Consider the following 19,679-nt stretch of genomic DNA (forward strand, 5'->3'; position numbering starts at 1 on the left):
CCATGGCAGGGGATTTTAGGGAGAAAGCCCCCCAAAAAATAAGTCTGGAGGTAAAGGGAGGCTTGTGACAGCTGCAGAGCTGCGAAACAAACCTCTTAAGGAAATCCATGTCAGTGAAGCACTTTTTCCCACTTCAGTAAATGCAAGCACGACAGGGGTGGGTAAATCAGTTCATCAGAAAGATTACTTTTATGAATTGCAGTGTCTGGTCACATTGGGTAGTTTGCTAGTTGTCTAAATCCAAAAGCATGTAAAGAAACGACGGAGACTGACGTGGCATTGGATGCTGCGTGTTGAGATGGATGATGCCGATCAGCGTAACGCTGTATTGTACATCACGTTAGGAGCCAAGGACCAGGTACCAGTTTTGTGTGTACTTGCAAAGGCTCTTCAGTTGCACTGCTCCTGCCATAAATAACACGTTAGTTTGCAGTTTGTTTTTGTTGCTCTGCGTGAAAACCGTGGAAGCTATCAATGCCTTTAAAAACTGGGGATTGGTTTTTTTTTTTGATTGTGTCCCCACAGGCTTCTTGCCTCCCATAACTCCTCCAGAGAAATTCTTCCTTTCTCAGCTGATGTTGGCCCCTCCAAGAGAACTCTTCAAGAAGACTCCTCGGCAGATTGCTTCGATGGACGTGGGGAACATGGCCCAGTCAGTGGATATAAGTGGGCTTCAGCTGGCATTAGCAGGTAAGGAAGACCTGTGGCTGTGGTTCAGTTGTGAATGGAAATGCTAGTTGTAATTTGGCTCTAAGTTACTCGAGAAGCTCTGTCCTAAACATGAAAACAATTGAATTGTGCTTTAGGATCTTCAAGCACGTAGAGGAACTTAAAGCAGAGGTTGTGTCTGAACTGTTTTATCCTCCTTAACAAGCAGCTTTTAAAACATGTTTGTCGCTGCCTTAAACAGGAGAACATTTTGCAAATTTATGAAGATTTTTATCTAAAACTTTGGGCATTTTTCCTGTATCTTTATCCGTTTTCTCTCTCTGCAGTATTTCTGAGAGAACCAGCTTAACTGTCACGTACCAGTACTTCAGCTGCACCTAGCAAATTAGTTGTTACAATTATATCTTCAGTTTTATAAAATAAAGTCAGATCTTGGAGCATTAGCTCAAGTGTGGGAAGGTAATCTACTTTTACTAGACTGAAAAGAAGAGCAGTGTGATTCTTTGACAGGAGAAAAGGAGCAGGAACATGATTGTTCTGGGCACGTTGACTGGTGAGTCACATCTGCAGCTAATCTGAAATATTGTTGGGAACGAGGAGCCAGTTTGAACACCAAAACTCAGTGGTTTTTTTCCTATGTACGTGCAAATGGACCTGCTTGTTTGAAAACTGACCTCTCCACATCTGTATCCGTACAGTGTGGTTTACTGCTCTGAGCTCAGGAACTACCTAGGCTTTGTCTGTCCTGCAGTTCTATCTTAGTATCATCATTTTTTTCTGTTTTGTTCTTTTGTTTTGGAGGGTTTTTTTCCCTGTAGAATGTGTCACTGGCTTGTTATGCTGTGCTATACTGTCCCTGATTCATGGTGTATGAATGTCCTGTGGTGTCCTCCTTAGCAACTTTTCAGACTGCGAGATCTTTTGAAAATACAGATTGAATACCCTAACATACCTTCGGGGGAAGCAAACCCTTCTGGTTCTTGTTCTTTTCATCCTGTCTGTATTTTCTAGAATACTCTTGTGAATTCAGACTTTGTGATTCTTCAGGTAAATCATGATTTTTAGCATAAGACACACGTGATGCCTTAAAGAAGCCTGGAATTTCATTTGTTTTCCCTTTGGCACTGTGTTTGCCTTTGGAACAGTTTGTTCTCCTGAAGAAATAAAACACATACAGGACCTCAAAGCCCAGGTTGTATGGGTGGGTACTCTAGGCCATACATTTTAACTCGGCCTTTTTTATAAAACAGAAGACGCTGATGGCTTAAATACTTGTATTATTGTGCTTCGATACAGTGTTTAAGGGGTTGCACTTACACCCTTTCACCCCACGTTTCATAGAACGTAACAGCTCTAAGAATTGGTGGCCCTTCAAAGCTGTGGTCCCTGAGATGAATTTAGGGCTACTTAGAACAGGATGATTTTGACTGGCTTTAGAATATACCTGCAACATCAACTTGAATGATTTAGAAAGCGTTAAATTTTTTTCAATCAGTGCGTTTACACCAATCCTTTTTTTGTAAAGGGAAGGAAAAATACTTGGCTTGTCTTCTGTGCTTGAGCCCATTGTCACAATTCACTTGTAACTGTATGGTGGTTTTTCTGGGGGTGGGTTTCTTTTCCAGCTGGTTGGTTTGTTTGGGTTTTGTTTTGCTCTTTTCCTCTCAAAAGTAGAGTGTTGGAGTACAGCATCTTTGCAATGAGTTTTAATATTGGCTTTGTTCTCTTCTGCCTTTGGAACATTACAGAATGTTCATTCAGGCTTCCGACCCTCCCTGTAACTTGGCTTTGTTGATATCGTGTGTTACCGTGTCGCTTTCTCCTCGTTGCAGGGATGGGGCTCCTGACACTCTCTACTAACCCTTGTTTGACCTAAGAGTAACTGGCCTGTATTAAAGTTAGGTTTGTAACACACTGTAGAGCTTTCCTTTAAGAACTGAAGGAAGCTGCTTTTTACCTGTAAAAAGAAAAAAAAAAAAAAAAAATAGCCACATAAGGGAACCTAAGTGACTGTTTTCAGATTCTTTTTTTTTTTAAATTTAAATGTCTTAGTTCAAGATCACAGAATCACAGAATGGCTTGGTTTGGAGGGGACCTTAAACACCATCCAGCTCCAACCCCCCTGCCATGGGCAGGGACACCTTCCACTAGACCGGGTTGCTCAAAACCTCATCCAGCCTGGCCTTGAGCACTTCCAGGGATGGGACATCCACAGCTTCTCTGGGCAACCTGTTCCAGTGCCTCACCATCCTCTCTGGGAAGAACCTCTTCCCAATATCCAATCTAACCCTCCCCACTTTCAATTTAACCCTGTTACCCCTGGTCCTGTCACTACAGGCCCTTGTAAAAAGTCCCCCCCAGCTTCCTTGGAGCCCCTTCAGGTACTGGAAGGGGCTGTAAGGTCTCCCCGGAGCCTTCTCTTCTCCAGGCTGAACAAGCCCAACTCTCTCAGCCTTTCTGAGAAGTGATTGCAAAATTAGATATAGCATGTGAAATCTTTCAGGAGTGCTGTGTGAACCTACTAATGTGCTTTTAGAAGCACCTTACATCAGTTACTTACCTTTTCTGAAGTCAAGACTACGTTTCAGATTAATTTCTATTTCTTCGTTGTCCTTGCTGCGTGTCCCTCTCCCTCGGCCGTCAGCTGGCACTCCGAGTACTAGCTGCCTGACACAGTGCTACGTTTCATGTTGATGTTTATCTGGGGCTTTTTAAGCTAGTTCTTCTCTAAAGCTGGTTGTTTCTCTCTGCTTTTAGCAATCCAGGCATCTCTGTTTCAATTTCATGCTTTAATATTATGGACTGGCCTTCTTTCAGAGCGTCAGTCTGAGTTGCCAACACAAAGCAAGGCCAGCTTCCCCAGCATTCTCAGCGATCCTGACCCAGATTCTTCCAACTCCGGTTTTGACAGCTCCGTTGCCTCCCAGATCACGGAAGCATTAGTGAGTGGACCAAAACCTCCTATAGAAAGTATGTGCATTTTCACCTCCTTGTTTCTGTAATTCATGACATGCTATGTCGTTCTGCTTCTCCAGATGAAACTTAATGTAAATCAGAAGTATTTTCCAGGTATGAAATGGAAATGAAGATGAATGAAACAGAGCAGAAGTGTGACAGGCTGTCTCCAGATCAGACTCCATAGTGTTCACGTTTCCAGGCTTTTAAAAACCTGGAGCCTGTCTTCAGGCTGTTACCCGTTGGCTAAAACACTGGGTTTGATGCCCCTCAGATCTTAGTCCCCTACACTGAAATTTGCACAGACTGTAACTCCTCAAGGAGCCGTTACTGTGGAAGGAAAACAGACCATAGAATCAGTAACTGACTGATCTGAATCAAGAGTTAAAACCAGGCTGACGTGTGACTAAAAAGCAGAAATAAATGTCTAGGAGGCAAATAAGAGCGTAGCACTGTTCTCAGTGTTACAGCAGCTTAAAGAAATGGGGGCTTTGGGGCTTTTCTTTCTCTACTCATGTGAAACTGAATTACCTGAAGCTTAAAAAAAAAAAAAAGGTTTCACGTTCTTACCTTTTCAGGTCACTTTCGACCCGAGTTCATTCGACCGCCGCCTCCGCTCCACATATGTGAGGATGAGTTGGCGTGGTTAAACCCAATAGAGCCAGATCACACAATCCAGTGGGATAAGTCAATGTGCGTTAAGAACAGCACCGGAGTCGAGATAAAAAGGATCATGGCAAAAGCTTTCAAAAGCCCCTTGACTTCCCCACAGCAAACACAGGTAAGTATCATAGAATCACAGACTGGTTTGGGTTGGAAGGGACCTTAACAACCATCCAGTTTCAACCCCCCTGCCATGGGCAGGGACACCTTCCACTAGACCAGGTTGCTCCAAGCCTCATCCAGCCTGGCCTTGAACACTTCCAGGGATGGGGCATCCACAGCTTCTCTGGGCAACCTGTTCCAGTGCCTCACCACCCTCTCTGTGAAGAACTTCTTCCTGATATCTAATCTAAGCCTCCCCACTTTCAATTTAACCCCGTTACCCCTTGTCCTGTCACTACAGGCCCTTGTAAAAAGTCCCCCCCAGCTCCCTTGTAGCCCCTTCAGGTACTGGAAGGGGCTATAAGGTCTCCCTGGAGCCTTCTCTTCTCCAGGCTGAACAAGCCCAACTCTCTCAGCCTGTCCCCACAGCAGAGGTGCTCCAGCCCTCTGAGCATCTTCGTGGCCTCCTCTGGACTCGCTCCAACCAGTCTGTATCCTTCTGATGTTGAGGGCTCCACAGCTGGACACAGCACTGCAGGTGGGGTCTCACGAGAGCAGATTAGAGGGGGAGAATCCCCTCCCTTGACCTGCTGGCCACACTTCTCTGGATACAGCCCAGGATACGGTTGGCTTTCACGCACCTTTCTGTCTAAAATGATCCTAACACACTAACTCGTGTGTTTAAGAAAACTTGGATTGCTTTAATTGAGCTGTGTTTGGATTCAGGCAACTCCAACTACTTTAAATTGTCAAAACCTGAGAGTTTTGACTTGGGCTTGTCTGAATGAGGAGAAAATCTCTGAACTTCGTAGCACTGACTGGACATGGTTACAGTTGATCAACAGGTGGCACCAATATTTTTCTGCATGGAAAAGTCGTAACAAAGTTGTTTGTGCTCCTGTGGGAGCTTTTGATAAGTAATTATTTCAGAAATGCCAACACAGATTATTTTTTCCCCCTCAATTCCATAGTATTACGCCTGATTTCAGTGGGCTTTTTTGATAGTCACTAGAAAATATCCTTTATTTGCATAAATTTTTTGGACAACAATGAACTTGAAATTGAGGTTTCATTCTGCCTCAAGGAAACTAAAGGCGGCTCTGAAACTTTTCATGCTGGTGGTTGCTTGGGTTTTTTTTTCTCCTTTCCTTGCCACTCACTGATGAAAGACTGTTAAATGCATCATTGAAGGCTTTATGGGCACTGTTACCTTTACATGTATTTTAAAATGCTTATCTCCAGTGTCTGTCAACAGAGATGCCTAAATCTAAGAGGGGATGGGGGGGTGTTCCCATTCTCCCATGGCTCAGATGTATTAATAGCTGTTTCCTCAAGCAGTAATGTGAACAGTTAAAAAGACTCAGTTTGGGGTGTTTCTTTTCTTTACAGCTCCTTGGAGAACTGGAAAAGGACCCCAAGCTTGTTTACCATATTGGTCTCACTCCTGCCAAACTGCCAGACCTGGTTGAAAACAATCCTTTAGTAGCTATAGAAATGTTACTGAAACTGATGCAGTCTAGTCAGATAACAGAGTATTTTTCTGTTTTGGTCAACATGGACATGTCCTTACATTCCATGGAAGTTGTAAACAGGTGAGTACTGTCTTGGATCTAAGAAGTTTTCCTTAAGGTTGTAAAATCAACAACTGAACAGTTTTCCAAGTGATTGTGAGGCTGGCCACAGGGCTGCATGGGGGTGCAGTCCAAAGGCTACCAAAAGGAATAGGAATTGAAGACATGACTAGTCAGATTACAGGGGAGGAAGAGAGCATCAAAATATCATTTCCTTTTCAATTTCTCTATGCTGTTTGTGATTTTGGGGTTTTAATACTCTTTTCAGACTTCGTATTCTCTGGTTAATCCTGCAGAGGAAGGGTGCTATGGATTTGTAGCTTTCTAGGGACTACTGGACTGTCCAAGTCTTCCTTTCATAAAGGCTTTACTTGCTTTCTGTGTAGTTTCTTATCAGTGGTGCCAGTGGTTAAAGAGAAAAACTCCTAATTTTAGTCCAGATTAGATTTGTGAAATTAGCTGTAGGTTGGTAATAAGGAATTGAACCTCTCGGACGTGTTCAGAGAAAGCTGCCAAGTTCTGAAGTTCCTTTTTTTTTGAGCTGTGTGATTTTTGAACTAGAACTGGAATGTTAACGGCTTCTTACTACCAGCAGCAAAATTGCTTAACAGGGAAAAACCCCACAGCTGCCCAGCAGGAAGATGTGATGATGAAGGCGTAATGAAGGCTTATTATTTAATTTTGTAGGAATTATTTAGAATTTTATACACTTTTCCATTTTTATTTAATATACTGCATATTAATTAATATTTGCAGCATACAGTGTTTTACCACATTAGGTATGGTTAAAGGTAGGTGTCTTGCACAGGTGCTACGCTAGTGAACCTTTCAGTCCCTGCACCAAGTGTGGAGAGGCCTGTTCAAAGAAAACACTGTGTTACTCCAGTATTAGCAAAGTGTTTCCACTCTCTAAAGAGTGGGGAAATGGATACTGTGTTGTGAATAACTCCAGTTGGAGCTGGTCATTACTAAACCTAATTTGATCGAACTGCTGGATACGTTCAGCTCAAGTGACACCTACTTTAGATAGCGCTAAGGCAGCGTGTCGCTGCAGTCTAGGCCTAACGTTTTATTCAAACATCAGGTTCCTGGTTGACAAATGAATTTCACTAGCAAATACACGTTCTGTGCCCCAGGAAGCCCTTACGTTTAGCCACTGGTTTGCAGAGATGGCCAGTTACTGGATGTGAATGGTGCTGTTGCTCCCCCCAGTGGCTCACAATCCAGCTCTTTTGGATGAAGAGTTCACGTTCTTTTTGGGTATCTAAAACCCAGCCTGGCCACCAGCTTCTGCCTTCTCTTCCACCTGAGGTACCAGTTGTGTCTTATTAGGACATCTGGAAATGTTCATTTTGCTCCTTCTTGAGGCATGTCTCTGTGGAATATAGAGGGCTACGGTGGGATGAAGGGCAGTTATCCTGAGGATCCTCAACCAGAGGTTGATGTCACAGAGGTTACAGTGGTATTGTTATGTGGCCATCCAGCTTTACGTTCATGCCCTCTGTTCCTCGGGAATAACCTCTGCATACAGGTAGAATCTGCTTTATGAGCAGAACGCTAGCCCCTTCAATGGGAAAACTGCTCGGACAGCTATTCCCCCCCCAAACTACCAAAGGGCATCTCCTCCACTTACTTTCTTCCGTTTCTGGGCAGTTACTGAATGGGAACCCCCAAATCAGCCTTGTTCAGCAGCCCCTTTGCAGCAGAGTTGACCTGTACCTTAAGTACCATTTGGGGAAAGAAACGCTTCACTTGTGAACCAAAGCCCTCCCTGCTGGTGCAGGCTGACAGCAGTTACTGCTCGGAAGCTGGGCTGATGATCACGAGGTGGAGAAGCAGTGCTAAGGAAAGAGCTTTTACTCCTGTCCGGGGTAGCTCCACTACCAGTCAGGCTTGCTGGTTCTCCCGCAGCAGAACTACCATAGGGACAGCTCTCCTTACATTGCAAAATAACTGTCAGCGCAGCGTATGTTGCTGTCTGAAACTTGAGCTCTGTGGCTTTTTCAGGTAAGAAACAGCAGCAGCTCAAATACTTTAGTAGCCAGTATTGAACCACAAATTGGTGTTAACCCTTAAAATGCACTTAACACCATTCTTTGATGCAGTAGTTCTCTTGTAGTGAGAAGCCTCCCAGATTATCGTGCATCGTTAATCTCTAGTTAACGTTATCATCTAGTCGGGGTCTCTGGCATTTCAGCTCCGGATACTCATCTTGTTTCGGTTCCTAGGAATAAAATTTTTATCTGAATGAACTAATGGAACTGATCTTTCGATGCAATGACAGAGTTGTTCCTGCTGTGTGCGTAAGGAAGGAGTTCAGCGTCTGGATGCAGTACCTGGAATGCAAATCTGAATAAGCAAAACTGTGCTGCAGTGCTTATTGTAGAGGAATCTTGGCTCTCCGCGTGGGGGCTCCATCATAGATGGGAAACTAGTATCACTGACTCATAGAACGGTTTGGGTTGGGAGGGACCTTAAAGACCATCTAGTTCCAACCCCCCTGCCATGGGCAGGGACACCTTCCACTAGACCAGGTTGCCCAAACTCCCATCCAGCCTGGCCTTGAACACTTCCAGGGATGGGGCATCCACAGCTTCTCTGGGCAACCTGTTCCAGTGCTCATTTGTGTCATACACAGCTGATGTCTGTATGTGTGTTATGTACTAGAAACCAGTTGAACTTGGCTTCTGTGCTGTGTTAAGAGTTTAAAAAAAAAGGTATTGGGCTCTTAATGAAGACATTTAAAACGCTTAGAAATGTGTCTGTAGAAGCTGTCAGAAATCCACTCCATCTGACACGACTGGGGATGAACTAGTACCACAGGCCTAACTCCTCTGTTTTGCAGCGGAATCGCTAGATTTACAGCTTCATAAACCACTGGATGTTTTTAATTCAAACAGGCTTACTACTGCAGTTGATCTCCCGCCTGAGTTTATTCATCTTTATATCTCCAACTGCATCTCCACCTGTGAACAGATTAAAGACAAATATATGCAGGTGAGTACGTCAGTAGATGAGTTGGGAAAGAGGATCCCCCGTATTGCTCTGTGCAGTACGTGTCAGGACTTGGTATGGCTGACGGTGTTAAGTTATCCTTGTCTTACTGCTGCTTTGTTTCCAAGGCACAAATCTTTTTTTCCCAACACACTATGCAGCTCCTTCTAGTGTTTTACAGATGCTTCCTCACCTTTTTGCAAGACTTCACAAGTAATTACTGTTGCCTGTTTTTCTCTAGAAGTAATACTTCTCCCTGGCAGAGCTGCAGTTTTCTGTGTGGCTCAGATCCTTCGATGCAGTGGTTTCTCTGCCACGCGGCGCGCCTCCTCTTCACCCCCACTGTTGGTTGTTTGCCCTCTGCTTAGTTTTAAGCTTTGCGTTTCTTTTCTGCACGAGTGTGCCCACCACTTCCAGACCTTTGAGGTGAGGTTGACAACACACATGTAGGTCTTGCCCTCCCACCAGGACTATTACCAACCTACAACAGCTTGCAGATCTCCTCAAAGACCTAAACCCCTTTTCTATCTTCCTAACTCCATACTCTCTGCTTCCCAAGCCTGTCGTTCCTCAGTATCAGGATGCAAGCTGTAGCGACTTCAAGGATCTTTACCCCCTGGAGAGGTTTCCACACCTCTGGCACGCAGGGTTGCCTACGTGCTGCGCGAGGCACTTCCTTCTATCCTAAACCAATCTGCTGGTTTCACCGAGTGCCCGGTAGATCTTGTTCTCCTGGATGTTCTCTTGGACACTTCACGGGTGGAAACCAGTTCCACGTGCAGGCTTTGTGAGTCTTGACCAAGTCCCGCCTCCGATTTTTTTCCTCTCAGGACTGCAACCTCTTCAGTCTCCTGCAACAAGGCAGCTGTTCCTTTCCCTTAAGCTTTTTTGGGGTCCTTCTCTCACTCTGTTACGTCCTTAAGCTGCAGACATGAAAACTGCGTGCAGTGCACAGGATATGGGTGCAGTGTGGTTTTAGATAGCGACAACGCCTCCCCCCCCAATCTTGTTCTCAACACCCTTCCACATGATGACTAACCATTTGTTATCTTTTGGTGGCTGCTGCTGCTTCTCTGCTCAGGGACTCTGCCGGATACACGTGGGTGACTTGACCTGTGAGCTGCTGAATAGCTGTGCCTGGCGCGTTTGGTAGCGGCATAGGAAAATGCCAGCAGAGCTGGGCTGTGGCTGAGAACAGGCCTGCAGGCTGGGACGCTGCTTGGAGGGGCTGCCGAGAGCGTTCGGCGGCTGTACTGCCCGCACGCTGGGGACGGAAAAGAACAGGGCGTCGGGGAGCACATGCCGATCCCCGAGTAGCGTGCGAAGCCTGTGATATCCAGCCCCTGATCCCCGAGATGCCGTGTTTGAGAAGCACAGTACAAAATCACTCCTGTTTTGGAAGTGAGAGAGGCAAGGTTCTCGGAGGTTGGGAGTCAGCCAGCATCCTGCGTTTGTACGTTTGTTCCAAGTTCAGCGTTCCCCAATCATTCAGGTTACTCTTGCAATGCATTTGGGTTGCAGAGAAAGCGTGATGCCTCTGGCAGCAACGGAAAGCGCTTCCTTGGCTTCTGAATTCTCTCGGTAGGGGTAGCAGATTCTGCAGTAGTGAGCTCAGTGCCTGTCACAGTACCCGACAGCTTATCTTCAGAGTGTCCAAAGCAGTGTTTTAGCTGCCAAGTCCCCTCAGTTCTGCCTGATGATCATGGACTGCGTTGCTTTTGGAGAAATGTTGGAGTTCGGCTCTTTCTCACTAAGCGAACTGAGACCGCTTTATCACCGAAGTAGAATCTGCTTTTGTCCCTGGGGAATAACGCGCCCCGTGTAAAGCAGATGGCTAGTGCCTGCATCTGCGTACAACAAACTGTGGGTGCCAGTTCCTAGGTCTCCGCTTCCCGTACTCCCAGCGTGCTCTGCAAGGTGCTACCTAGGAGCACTTCTGAGATCCCATCTTTTTACTGGTTGAGGTGGGAAACCATGGCTCGCAGCCATGAGCTCTGAAGCGTGTTCTTGCATTAGGTGTCCCTGCTGCTGTCCTAAGGCAGAGGAAGAGGGTCATGCGCTCACTCAGGGACAGAGCGCTTCCTGGAAGGCAAGTGTGGGATCAGTTCTGCTGCTGTCACTTCCCAGCTGGAGTGCCTTGATCACGTGGTGACTGGAGAATTCTGAGATGTGGAGCTTGTTTGTTTTTCTTTATGGTGTTACAGAAGGCTAAGCAAGACCTTAGTGATGACATCACCCTGAGCTATGATCCCTTCTCTCTGACTTCAGAGGTTACCTGACGAAGGAATGTAGTGCGTGTGTAGGTCTGGAGCTTCATTTGTGCAGAGGATTAATCGTGAGCAGGCTCTGGTATCCAGAAGCACAGGACTATGAGGCAGAGGAGTCTGTTTTTTAAATACAGCAGCAGTATGGGAGGTAGAAAAACGGGGGCAGCACGTACAAAGCTTGGGAACAGGATTAGTGTCGGAGCTCCATCGCTCCCGAAATACCGGAGTCATACTGCCAAGGGCCAACCGTCCTTTTAACTTCTTTGGATTATGAAACCATCTCTCTTCTGTTTCAGAACCGCCTGGTACGTCTTGTTTGTGTGTTTCTTCAGTCTCTGATCAGAAACAAAATCATTAACGTACAGGACTTGTTTATAGAAGTGCAGGCGTTTTGTATTGAGTTCAGTCGGATACGAGAAGCAGCCGGCCTCTTCAGGTTGCTGAAGACACTGGACACGGGGGAAAATCCATCAGAGACAAAAACATCAAAATAAACCCACTGCGTCACTGGCAAAAACCCCACCCTGCCAGCATTCTGTGCCTGTTCATTGTATATTGTAAACGTAAATCACTGGATTAATGATGTAGTGGGCTATAAATAGCATTTTATGTGTTTAAACAATAAATAATGCTTTTTCTGGTACACACGTTTGCGGAATGTGTTAAGGCCCCACACTTAGGCTGTTTTGTTTTTGGGTGAAACTCCATAAGCCGTACGATTAGCCTGAACTACAGGCTCCAGTTCCAGAGGATGTAAATGGTAGTTGCCCCTTGACAGCGGATTTAAGTGTCAGTCAGGCACCCGCTGTCTTCCTGTCCAAACCCATTTGTGAGTAACTGAAGCCAACTTGCAGCAAGGTAAGTAACTTCAGTTCCTCCTTACTCCTTCTGTACTGTTTAAAACCTTCTAGGAGAAGCTGGATACAACTTCTGAGGATGCCTGCTGTTTCCCATGAGCAAGGGGAAGTCTGTCCTGGTGTCCAGAAAAAGCCAACGGCTTATCTTTACATGGCAGAAATGGAGCGTTGGGCGCTGCAGGCCCAGAGCGGTACCCTCTCTCTTCAAATCACTGAATTCAGGCTGCTGGCCTTGTCATACCAGTAGTTGGAGCACCACACCTGTTTCACAGTTGGAAGAACATTCCAGTAAGGAAAGATGCTCCCATTTCTTCCATAAAAATCCACGAGCCTGTTCTCATGTCAAAGCTCGCATAGGCAGTTGTACTGTGGCTACCAAAATTAACATAACCTCCTCCTTCCAGAGTGCCGTTCAGGTGTCGCCTGGTATTGGGGAAAGGGGAAGGAGTCTGCCAAAGCATTATTTTAAGCTGATGGTAGAATAGCTGCTGTTATTCAAGCCCTCAGACTGAAAACAATGTGAAAAGCAAGCTTGTTCTAATTTAATGCTGCTTGATAAATGAAAGCTGTTTTAAATTCCCATCTGCTTCTCAAATTTTTATGAAGTGCAAGATCAATAATGCAAGGTCAGGGCTGTTTTGGCTTTCTCTTTCCATGTAATTTAAGTTGCTAAATTGCTTGGCTTGAAAACCCCATCGATCTCTCACCTCCTGCAGCCTAATTTTTTGGTAAGAAGCCCTACGAGAAGTGCTCTCCAGTCATTAGGGGTTAGACTCACACGGCTGCTCAGAGTTAAGATGTATTAGGCCGACTAAAGTAGCATTTATTTAAGGTCTGTTCCAATTCCAGACATTCCTTCTGAGAGCCAAGACATTTGCTGTAAGTCACCGTTAGCAAGTTAACCCCAACTTGCACCCGAAGGCTTTACCTCTCAAGCTGAAGTACAGTCTGACTGTCTTCCATGTACCGTACATGGTTACACAGACAAATTATATAGGTTTTAGGCTTATGTTTGGAACTTACAAGCTATAGTACTATCAACTGAACAGGCTCCCTCAGAAAAACGATTACTGCTGCTTTGATTACTGCTTACTTCACTGCAATCCACCTCGTGACTGCAGAACTGAACAAATATAAGCCTCGCCAAAAAATAAAGTAGGTTACTGCTATGATACCACAGCAAAAGCCCAGCTGTTTCACCTTTTCACAATTTTTGTCCTGACACATGTAAATTCCCAATCCCCAGGCTTGTCCTGTAAGTAAAAAAAAAAAAAAAAAAAAATTAATGATCAAGAAGTAGTCTTATGATTTCATCACAGGCACTTCAGTCACCTACTCCTATACATTGGAAAAATTGGCACATCCCATTACTTTCAGGGCCCCATGCATTGATGGAAACATTCAGACTCCTCACCAAATGTGCCGTACGCTTCTGCAGCACTCAGGTGTTAGGAGGGAAGGTGAGCCAACTATTCCTGCAGTTCCCACACTCCCGAGTGAGTCGGGTTTAGGCGGCAAGGTTGGGACCCAGCTGTGGTGTGGCTCTGAGGCCAGAGCTGCTCCATGCCAGACACAGCTGGCTCCAGCAGACCAGCCCAGGGCACAGCCAGGCCCCACTGGAGTAGGAAGTGCAGAAGGAGCCTGTGATGGAGCAGAAGAGGGTGAGGACCTTCCTTCCACAACCCTTGCCACCACTCACAGGGAAGGGAGAGGTAGAACAATCAAGAGTAAAGGAGTGAAGTTAGATACCAGGAAGGAATTTTTCACGGAGAGGGTGGTGAGGCACTGGCACAGGTTTCCCAGAGAAGCTGTGGATGCCCCATCCCTGGAAGTGTTCAAGGCCAGGCTGGATGAGGCTTTGAGCAACCTGACCTAGTGGAAGGTGTCCCTGCCCATGGCAGGGGGGTTGGAACTAGATGGTCTATAAGGTCCCTTCCAACCCAAACCATTCGGTGATTCTATGATTTTCTTCCCTGGCACCACTGAGGGATTGAGAGCAGCTGGGTAGGCATCTACATGCCCGCCAAGCTTAACCCACCGCACCCAGGTGTCAGTTACACAGGGAAAGCCTCAACAGGCAGAAGGATCTCCCCCTCAGCCACCCCAGCACAGAGCGAGGCTTGTTTTCCACTGTGCAAGTGCTGAGCGCCTCGCACCCACTTGTAGAAGCGTGGCAAAGAAAACAAGACCCTTGAGTTTCTCAGACGCTGCTTTTGAAGAGGTCTGTATAATTTATTAGGGAATTTCAGCTTTTAGCCATTAAGTTACAACAACAAGGAGCTTGACAGGTTCTGACACTTGTACATACACGATGGGAAAGACACAGCCCAGTGCATAATCCAAACAATGCAACCAAGTTAGTGCAAGGCTACCATGAAAGACAGTCAATTGCGAAGAGCTGCCAACAGACCAGCCAGTTCCAACCCTTCTCAGCAGGTACCGTTTACAGTAGAAGTAACCGGCTCCAAAGTTTCAGACTTCAGCACTGGACTGACAAACGACGGAAACGCAAAACATTTGCGTTCTCCTGAGTTCAGAAGGAGATGCTCCTTTAGAAACGCAGTACCATTACCGTGTTTCGGATGGTGAAAAGTAGCTCCGGGTCCAGTGGAAGTACAGTGGACATTTTCCAGGCAATGCATTCTTCACACAAAACACATGCAATTTATAGACATTCTACTTTTAAGACTTTCTCAAATCAAGTTTTGCAATACAGCAGGATATCTGAGGAGAAGGATCAGGACCCATACTGAACCAAAAACAAAAGCCTTTGGCTCGATTTGTGCACGTTTAATCTACAATTCCAATTCCCAAATCTTCGCGTATCACCTGTGAGAGAAAGAACACACCTAGTAAAGATCAGTCTCAAGGACAGAAGACATTACAGTTTTTATAGCTATTCTGGTTAAAAAACAAATCCACACCCACAAGAGCAAAAATCCAAACACTGCTGCCATCTCCCATCTCAGGAACTGTAATTCACCATGGCCCCAACACAAAAATGCTTCTCTTCAACGTACCCAAGGGGGGAGCCTCACTCTTCCCTCCTCCACCCCAACTCCTCATGCCCTTAGCCCTGCTCTGAACTCAGCCAGCTCTCAGTAAGGATACTCAGCTTCCCAGCTTGTCAAAATACAGCTTCGATAGATGCAATTTTCTGCCACTTAAAGCTGAATTAGTTTAATCCCATACCCTTAACCTGAAAGCGAGACAGAGCAAAGTAAATAGAGCAGAAAAGGAAGCCGGGAAGGGGACACACACACACGACCTCTCTCCCTCTCTGGCCCCCTTGTAACAGGAAGCTGTTAAACTGGCCCAAGCCAATGCTCAGCCTCACCCAGCCCTGCGGCTGAAGGGAGACAGACAGAGGGAACAGTCTCTTGCCAGGCTGCCAAAACGATCCACCCGGCAGCCAACACCAAGAACTCTACTCCCTCCAGGTTAACCCGCTGAGGTACTGAGGGCCGACTCCTCCGCCGCATTTCAGTACGGCCTTACTGATCCCAGTACCTTCCTTCGGCAGAGAAACGCTGCCTTTGGCGCCGGGGCCGAAACTCAAACCGACGAAGACTACACATGCAACCTCTCCACCAAGACAAAAACCAACCCAAAGAACAACCACCGGCAAAACCAGAACAAAACAATAGACCCAACAAACACCACCACCACCTAAAACCAAAAAAAAAACCCAGATCTCAAGTGCCCACCACATCATTACTGGCTTGATTCAGGGTGCTAAAAGCTCTGTTGAGCAAGAGCGTCCCAACCCCTTGGGACGCTGATGGGTAACAAAACCCACATCTTTATCACACATCGTGCCACGAGCTGAACAGATACTCCCCAAATTCAGAACGCTGTTCTTCACCTACCAGGGCAGCACTGCCGAGCGTAGCTGCACGTCCGGACGGAAGAGTCTGCTCTGACAGGGCAGCTCAACAGTCAGCTCTGCCCGTCAGTCCTACCTGTTGCTTTCACAGCATTAACCCCACACCTCTCCCTTCTGACTGAGCTCACCCAAACCTGCCAGAGCCCATACTGCCTCCGCCATCCTCCAAACCGCCGGGCACGGGAAGCAGGGTAGCCATCGCCACGCGCTTGTTGGGTTCCTCCTCCGCACAACTACTACTTGGCTGGTCCTGGAGAGAGCTTAGCAGGCCAGGCAGAAAACCAGGATAACTCTTCCTGAATCAGGAAGCGATTAAAAGCAATAATCCTTGCCTGTTTGGCAAAGTTGTCACAACAGCATTTCTCCGTGCCAGGAACGCCCTGGTATGGGGCAGGAATCCCCAGAGCCTGACAGCCCAGCCTGGGACAGGAATATACCGCTGCCCAGTTCAGGAGGTCGGCACAGCTTAAAAGCATTCTCACTGTAGTTCAATCATCCTACATCTCTCCCCTGGCACACAGCCCCCCATCTAGCGCTAATTACCAGCAACAGGTTACTGGGCTACATTCCCATGCTCCAGGGGCAGCGGGGTGTGAGGAGGAGGGGGAAGGAGTTACCACGGTCTCATCAGACTTCCCTAGTACCAACGGCAGCATCTCCCCCAGGCAGTGCTAAGAGCCAAAGAGGGGTCCAGTCTAGGGGTCATTAGTAAAAGAACAATCCAAATGTTCTAGTTACGTTGGTTCTGCAGGTAATCAAGCTATGAGCACGCACCGAGAACTGCGATGTCTACAGTTCATTTTTGCTTGCTGTCAAGTCTGGAAGCTGAAGACAGTTTAAACAGTTATTTACTATCAAATTTCTTCTTCCACTTTGACATTCTTAGGCTATTAATACTAAACTGAAATTTCTGAACAAAGAGGGGCCGCTCTAGTTCTGACTTTTAACGCCAGTCCATTTTGACACGTCACAGCTCCTTTGCAAAAAAATCACTTTGAATTCACCAATTTTCTCCCTAAGAGTCAACGCCAGCACTAACGAAGCCAAACCAACGAGCACAACACTAACCAAACTCATTCCACAATAGCAACATCTCCCAGTCCTCCTAGGGATTTTCCCCAAGGGATATATTCAACACAGCCATGCAGGGGGGCTGCCCACTCCACACAGGCACCCTGCTTTAGCTCCGTATCATCACACCGCGTGAATGCCTGTAGTACAAAACCCTCAGCCTGATTTTGGCAAATCTGACAAGAGGGACAGAGCCAAGTTCCTCCTTGTTTTATGAAAAACGTGCAGCTAGGAGGAGATCGGGATGGGGAGGGGAGCAGAAGGAACCCACAACACACACAGCATCAGCTCCCACGTTAGGCAGGACAAAGCCTAAGCAGAAGAGGCAGATTAAAGACTCTCCAAATGCTATGGAAGGGGCCACAAGGCACCCAGCCTGCACAAACCTTCACAGCATGGGAAAACAACAGATTCTCTAGTTTTGACCTTAATATCAGCTTTAACTAGTTAAAGGGCTAGAAAATGGAAATACCAGTTTGATCCAATACAACAGGTCCAGTTCAGCTAAGTTTTGGAAACTCTATTTGCCTATTGCCAGATACACCCCTTTACTCTAAAAGTAATCGATTTGAGATGTAACAGCGAGGTGATAACACCCCACGTTTCTAACCCTCTCTCCACAGCTCCACAGATTGTCTCTTTCCTGTACTTTGTAAAGTCACCACTCTCTGCTCATGCGCATCAGCTTTTTGACTGAGGTCAGACTAATAATTCGCTTCAGGAGAGTTTTGTCATGGTGCTTCCAAGGAAAGCAAACCGCTTGCCGGAGGCACTGCAATTCGGCCTTTTATTGTCATCATTCCTCAGCAGCACAGCTGGCCTCAGGAGACCTAACCATATCGCACACGAGCGACGCACAACCGAGTTGAAACAATGGTGAGGCCTCCTGCAAAAGGCCGAAAGGAAACAGCTATAGTGCCAGCACTGGAGACATACCCGACCTTGCGGATTCCTGGCATACATTTCTAAGTCAGGAGTGTTATTTACGCTCCAGATTTTTAAAGCATGCTCTTCAGTTTGCAGGTTCTTTAGTTTTTTGTTACAGCTTTCCGCCAGATCTCAGCTTTGAGTCTTAAGAAAAGCTTTTGGTTTCAGGGGTATTACATCAAAGCTGAGGCACTTACCCCACTTCTCCCCTCCAGCGTGAATATTGCGCTGTAGGTATCAGCAAGACAATCCACGGATAAGACTCTCCTCTGGATAACGCCTTTTGGTTCCTCCTTGAGCTAGAGTTTAAACCCTCTCAAGATCTACTACATCAATGTTCAGTTTTGTGTTAAGGAAGAGGGAGAAGACTTAGTTTTTAATATTGAAGAGACAGTTAAAAAGGCAGTTCTGGAAGTGTCAATAAGCTTCTTTTGGAGACATAAATGTCCCTTATGCATTGTTTGGTTTAGTTGTGGGTTGTTCTTTATTCGTTCAGTTTTGGAGATGGTTGGTCAGTCATATTCCATTCTCGTGTGCTTCTTGTAAGATAAAGGCATCACAGAAACTTGCACCTGCTGGTGACATCAGAACTACAACCTGACAGTTTTCCAGTAAACCTAAAAGTTACACTCCTACAGGGAAGAGGCAGATTTTTTTTTTTTAAAGTAGGCATTAAATAGGATTATTTTGAAGGAAATTTAGGGTGAAACATCTGCCCTGCAAAGTAGAAGTTCAGATTATACCTCCCCAGCTGAAACCTCTGTCATTTCTGGAACATTCATTCTAAAATAAAAAACAAAAAGTTATTGCTTCTATTGAAGCTCAATAATATAAGTTAGAAAAAGAATTGCATATTTTCTTAAAAACATTCCAAATATACAGTTTAAAAACAAGATGCACTCTGAAACAAATGTCTAGTAAAAGACACTGTTTTAAGCAACCTGTAATAACAGCTTTACAAAAGAAAACTGAGGAATGTAGCATATTATTTATAACATGACAATGCTAAAATCCTAAACAATTCACTTAACACTCTTAATAAGTAGTGTTTTAAATATACATATTTCTTTAAAAAACAGTTTAGTAATTCCTTATACCACTTATAGTATATAAATATTTGAATAAGAGGTCATAACGGGCGATGCCAGGGTTTATATTTACTCTCAGATGCTTCAGGTTTTGTAAGTATTTTACTATAAGGCACAATACTGCTAATCTAAAAGAAAGGAACAAAAGCTAGTGGCAAACCCAGCCAAAACTCCTAATGTGGAATATCCAAGAGAACAATTCCAGCATCTCTATGCAAAGGAAAAAAACCAATCCAAACTTTGTAGATCCTAAGGAAGAGTTTCAATTTGTATGTAAGGAAGTGGGACGGGATGGGAGCAGGAGTGAAGAGGAATTAAGTAAATTCTTATAAATAGACTAATAAATATATTTTAGCCATAATTAGCCCTTTACCTCTGTTCTACTGAGTTTAAGATTGAAAGAGGTAACCAGTGTGCATATACCTAACTAACTCTACATGCTCAACACGTGAAGACCACCCAGCACAATCTATCACTGCCCAATTCAGTATAAAATCTAGCGAGGTGGAGAAAGCCTCCTTTTCTCTCAGCATCCACTCCAAGCAGAACACATTACAAGATCAAATTAGTATTTGTTACATGTGAGCAAAGTTGCAACTAAATTTTTTTTTTCTCCTTCGCAAAGAAGG

At 45.5% G+C, this 19,679-nt stretch overlaps 1 protein-coding gene across 1 annotated transcript; it reads left to right on the forward strand.

Moving 5' to 3' along the window:
* Positions 1-525: 525 nt before the first annotated feature.
* On the forward strand, positions 526-11,860 carry CNOT11 (CCR4-NOT transcription complex, subunit 11; the record flags this gene model as incomplete). The annotated part of the gene is made up of 6 exons (XM_010151513.1): positions 526-690; positions 3,487-3,639; positions 4,203-4,405; positions 5,779-5,981; positions 8,861-8,957; positions 11,518-11,860. Coding segments are annotated over 6 exons (1,019 nt in total), but the record flags the coding sequence as incomplete, so codon positions are not given.
* Positions 11,861-19,679: the final 7,819 nt, after the last annotated feature.

Source organism: Eurypyga helias, unplaced genomic scaffold, assembly GCF_000690775.1.
Source record: "Eurypyga helias isolate BGI_N326 unplaced genomic scaffold, ASM69077v1 scaffold25055, whole genome shotgun sequence".
In the NCBI taxonomy this organism is placed as follows: Eukaryota; Metazoa; Chordata; class Aves; order Eurypygiformes; family Eurypygidae; genus Eurypyga; species Eurypyga helias.